Here is a 5,604-nt window from a genome sequence, read left to right on the forward strand (position 1 = left end):
TAGACCAAAGCAAGCCAGTCTAAATAAGAGAAAATGGCAATGGAAGATGAGAGTACTGCAGGTGGAAGACACTGACCAGGCATACTAGGTATCAATGCATAGGGCAATGGAGGGCGAGGTCTCCCAAGGGAAGCAAGATTACAGTTTGCACGTCTACCATCAATAATGGGAGTTGGGTCAACACAAGCTCTCCTAGCAGCTTCTGGATCTCGGAAAGTCACCTATAAATCCTCCATATGAAACAGAAACAGAGCACTGAATCATTCACAAAACAACTGCAACAGAATTACACCAAAATTAATGACTTTATTTGTTCTTTGATTAATGCACACGATCCATAACAGTTATATTATACCTTTGGAGATGCCATCACCTATAAATCTAATGATCTACAAAAAAGCCGTAAATATAATTGTAACTCTAAAGCAACATTCAGCAGACACATTCCAGAGCAACAAACAAAACAAAAGAGAGAAGGGAGAAGAGAGGAGGAGTACTCACAAAGCCATATCCTTTGGATCGGCCAGTGTTCTTATCAGCAATGACAACAGCTTCAAGGATTTCACCGTACTGTTCGAAATGGCGACGAAGGGTTTCACTTTGAGTCTCCCAAGCAAGTCCACCGACGAATACCTTTGTGAAAGTTGTATCACCAAAAGGAGAATTCAAGTAGTGAAACCCAGAACCCGGAACTGACTGGTACGCCATGATTACAGAGGACTGAGAAAGAGAGGGAGAGAGAAGAAAAAAATGGAAACTTTATGCCAAAGCAAAAAAGAGGATGATCAATTATTTACTTCAAAGTGATAATAAAGGAAACCAAGTAAACCCTAGACATGATTAAGCACAGTGACTGATGAAACCCATTGGAATATTAGAAGGGGGGGGGAGAATTCTAGGGTTTACTCGGTTATGTGAAGATGAAGCGAGAAAAAAAGTGAGAATTTTGGGGGAAAACAAAACAAAAACTAAAAGATCATCCCTACAAATAATGACGAGAGGAAAAAAGAGATCAAATTTCCCGGAAAAAAAAAAAGAAAAGCAAAAGCAGAGTGGGTTTCAAGGATGGGCCAGAGACAGAGAGAGAGAAGAAGAAGAAGTCGGTGGGTTTGTGAAATTAGGTTTTTTTTTTTATGGTTTGTACTGAAAGGATCACTAGAAATTATAAACAGAAACGAAGCTACAGGGACGAGAACTCAAACAAACTAATTTAAGAGTTAAAAATCTGGAAGAAGAAAAATAAAATAAAAAGAAGAAGAAAAACCCTACAAAACTAAAGAGAGGAAGATAAAAGGAATCGAATTTTTAGGGTAAAAAGTGGTTTGGTTTGGGGAATTCCATTGATGGTGATGATGAAGAAGTTGGTGATGACGATGAAGATGATGATGATGATGGACCTGCGTGATTTGTTGAAGATGAAGAGAGAAGATACTTTTGTTTCTGGCCATTGTAAATGACGTAGGACCCATTTTATTTATACTCTTAATTTTTGTAATTAACGTCGTAATCATCGATCTATGTTTTGTTTTTTTTTTCCCTGATCTAATCTATCCGTTGTTGTAGTAACGTTACACAAATGTGATACTGAAGTCGAATTTTGTGTGTTTGTCTGATTATCAATTTATCATTATCCATCTTTAGAATTGAAATTACGGTGTAGAAGATTAAAACCTCGTCCTCTGAACATTCCCAACTTAAAAATGGCTAGGGGGTTCATGAGCTCGTGACTCGTTTAACCCCACCACTAGTCCACAATGTGGTCCAGTGTCAAGTGTCAACGATACTAAATAACCGGAACTATGTCACGAGCTCATGAACTTATTGTACATCTTACTAGACTACAAAACTAATAACAGTGTAAATTATTATTATTATTTATTTTTATTTTGTAAATTAAATTTATTTCTACTAGAATACAAAAGCTATAACGACATAACTAAACTGGTTTTTATTTTGCCGCGAACACTTCGGTCTAGTGGTTGGTTGGAATTAAAATCCAAATACAAACCAAACCGTTAATTAGTATCTCAAATGTTCCATCAAATTATTCATGTCAGTCAAAGTAAGAAAGATCTGACTTTTACAAAAGAAAGAACACCAATACCATGAAATTGATTTTTTACCAAAACCATTTCATGGAATTACTTTATTTCAGGATTAATAAAGAGTGAAGACATCAATGGTTTTGGAAGATCACCAGCTGCTTCAAAGCTCACCACTGAATCATCAATGGTTTCTTCTAATGGCCTAAACTTCCATCCCAAATTCTGCAACTTCTCTGATCTTAGAACCCTTACTTCCTTCACCTCCTTCTCTGTTCTCTCCGTGAAACTGCCATTATACATTGATACATTCCATTAGATCAGACCGAAATTGAAAAGTTTGAAAGTTCTACCCTTTTACCTTTCAGGGAAGTTGCGTTTAGGATACATATTCTTGAGTTTCTCCATTAGAGAATCAGTGTAGAGTGAATGAGAATTGCATATGTATCTTCCTTTTGCTTTTGGAGTTTCATACACCAACAAAAGCGCATCCGTCACATCACGCACATCCACAAGATACAGTTGATCGCTCAACAAGGATTTTATACCGCCTTAGACAACACCAATCAACAAATTTTTCAATAATGAATCAAAACACTTAAACCAAGAAACTGTAATTCTCAGGCCTTCAGCCCCAAACTACTAGAGTTAATCCTTGATTGAAGCCTAGGGCCTATGGTGACAGACGGACAGAGCGTCACAACATCAGCTAAGTTTCTCTTGCTCCACTCTAAAGCTTCACGTTCCGTTAACGTTTTGGCAAGATAGTGACAAGGCCAGTAACCCTGAGATCCTCAGAGTTTGCATCACAGTAAACAAAAACACAAATCTCTTACTGTCTTTTTACCTCAAGTGAGTAAAGGTATTGAGTGTCGGACCAACAACCCTCGTAACACAGACGACTTTTTGCTTTTCAGCCATTGGCGGCGCTCTCTTTAGCAACTTAAAATGCTCTTTGAAGTGAATGAAAGAGAAAAACAGATCTCAAAGTATTATTTATACACAAGTCGCATCTGATTTTAACAACTCATCTTTAACTCAAGTAGCTAGCGTATAAAATATGAGGGAATTGAGATGGATAAAGATTGCAACTTCAGATTTTACAGACACTGAAATACTAAATGATTTTTTGTATCGAAGAAAAAAAATCAAAAATTAAATCATAAGATTTGTTTCTTATTAAGTTTTTCTTTGTTATTTTAATTCATATATATTAAAATTTAAATATTGGAAGAGTGGAAAACATTTTTAAAGGTGACCCTTACTTCAGCTGAATTTGATATTTCAGAATTCACAGAGAAATCTATAAGTCAAGAAAAAGTATAAAGGAAAACAAAACAAACTCGAATTTTATCATATGCGCATAGTGCAAGTTGTCATTTTGATTTCTTTTTCTCACACGCAACTGGGCAGAAAAGTCTTAAATGATAGAGCAACAACAGAAGAAAAGACATTATTGGATTGTGAAAGAACAGATTCAGAGTAAATGGAGTAAATGAACAACAAGAAACTGATTTAAGTGAATCCAAAATTGGAGATTTCCCCCTGAACCTAAAGAGTAATTAAGAAGAACACTAGAGATAATGGAAATTATATATGGACAAGTTAATAATATAGCAAGAAGAAACATGTGTGACCTCAAGGATCCTTCCCCTTGCGACGATGTGTTATACGAAGAGAAGATGATAGAAACCAAGGAACTATGAACGCTACCACAAGACACGAAGCTACTAATATAACCACTGACCAGCTTGGAAAAGGTATGCCCATGAGTACGTTGTTCTTCACAAACTGTATCTGTTAGTCTGTTTCCAAAGAGTTTTGAGATTTAGAAGCAGGCACAAGAGATGCAAAAGAAGGGCTGATTATGTAAGAGCTTGCCTATATTGTAAAAATGATGGAAGAATCTTTCTTTGGAGTTTGGTATTGCCACAGTCCCCTCAGGTTATATGATATCTTCACTTCATACATACAGAAGCAGGGTATGATATGATATCATTGATATCTTTCACTTCATACCAAGACTTGCACTTAAGTCCTTGTAGGCTTGTAGCTTGTAAACGCGAGAACCCGATTGCAATGGCAGAGTCTCTCTCCACAACGCGTTCCCAATATATAAAGCTTTCACATCAAACCTTTATCAACAAATTAAATCAAGTAATAATAACTTAAGTCCCAGCTTTTTGGGTGAGACAAAGATCACAATTGAAGATTGAGAAGTCAAGAACACGAACATGTTCTCGTGGCCGAGACAAGGCAAACAGTTTAAACGAAAACTAGTACAAGACATAACAGAACGCAGCAGCAGAGTGTCTTGTGTAATGGGAAAGGCGGTAATTTTACGATCACAATCCTGTAATCATAAACCCTGAAACCGTATATTCCCCCGCGGAACAATTGATTCATAGATTCTTTTGCATATATATTAAAGGGAAACATTCATGGTTATCGAGTAACAGACTAAGTTGACTTGTCCTTTCACAAATATGATCTGACATAATAAGTAAGTTAAAGGAGCAGATGACGAACCCTGAATTTACAGAGGAAGAATAGAAGTATCTCTCTAATCTAATAAAAGAAAACGACGGCGTTTTAGGTAAACGCAATTATTGCAGACCTAGCTAGGCCCTCTCTAATCAAATAATCTGTTCAAATTTAGACCCAACATTATCATCAAGCTTATCGTCATCGACATAGCCAATTTAGCCATGGTTTGGCCTAATTTGGTTCCTTGTTAAATTTTTTTTTTTTAATAATAAAAAGGACGGATTGTGCGAATGAATCTGAAAATATAAAAAAAACAAAAGTAATAAAGTATACTGGAGGAGGAGAGAGCAATTCAAAGGGGATATTTTACCAGTATTAAATTGTTAAAGGACCGGTGAGGTAGGTTTTATTTGTCTGCTTACTTCGAGTAAAGGTCGAACGTGCCAATGTGACTTCCACTGCTTCAGGACAAATCAAATACTATATGACTCTCATAATTTGTATTATTGATACTAATTTTTATAATAATTCTAACGAGTATCTCGTTTATTGCTAGTACGTAGTAACGATATCATTGACATATATTTTAAAAACATTTCGTGTGATAACATTTTCTTCTGGGATAAAATTTAAAACTTCACGTTTAGATATAAAAATTGAATGTTGTATACGCTAATTGAGATTTGGATCTTATTGATTTTAGTTGACAAAACAAAGTCGTTAACATAGACGGTTTGTCTTGATCTTAGCGTATTTTATTTTATGACGTGAAACTCGTTATAAGGAGTATTATGTATATTAATTATATGAACCAAATCAATCATCTATATTAAAAAAAAAGGTTGCCTCAAGGGATTCAATGTTTCTTTCGTGAAAAAGGTCTCTTTCTTTTTAGATTTGATTCTCTCTTTCTTTGGGATATTCACGCTAAAAATTTTCTTTTCTCTAAAGATTTAGTTTTGTTTTAGTAATGTAATATATTATATCAACGCTACCAAATGTTATTAAACTAGTAATTGTTTGATAAATGCGTAAACTGTTCCTGTTAACTTTTTTTTTTTTTTTTTTTTTTTTT

General features: G+C 35.2%; 2 protein-coding genes across 2 annotated transcripts in view; both read right to left on the reverse strand.

The window, feature by feature from the left end:
- The window catches only part of LOC104753877 (probable RNA-binding protein ARP1), a 4,050-nt gene extending 2,634 nt beyond the window's left edge, over positions 1-1,416 (reverse strand). The window contains exons 1-2 of the mRNA XM_010476063.2: positions 502-1,416; positions 57-221 (exon numbers count right to left, since the gene is read on the reverse strand). Of these exons, the coding sequence (XP_010474365.1) occupies positions 57-221; positions 502-708 (372 nt within the window). The 5' untranslated portion in view covers positions 709-1,416. The remainder of the gene's footprint in view (positions 1-56; positions 222-501) is intronic.
- Positions 2,033-2,963, reverse strand: LOC104753878 (cinnamoyl-CoA reductase 2-like). The gene is made up of 4 exons (XM_010476064.2): positions 2,928-2,963; positions 2,734-2,827; positions 2,404-2,593; positions 2,033-2,331 (listed from the first exon to the last, which is right to left on the reverse strand). The coding sequence occupies exons 1-4, from the start codon at positions 2,961-2,963 to the stop codon at positions 2,142-2,144; spliced, it is 510 nt and encodes a 169-aa protein (XP_010474366.1). The 3' UTR covers positions 2,033-2,141.

This window comes from Camelina sativa, chromosome 16 (assembly GCF_000633955.1).
Source record: "Camelina sativa cultivar DH55 chromosome 16, Cs, whole genome shotgun sequence".
In the NCBI taxonomy this organism is placed as follows: Eukaryota; Viridiplantae; Streptophyta; class Magnoliopsida; order Brassicales; family Brassicaceae; genus Camelina; species Camelina sativa.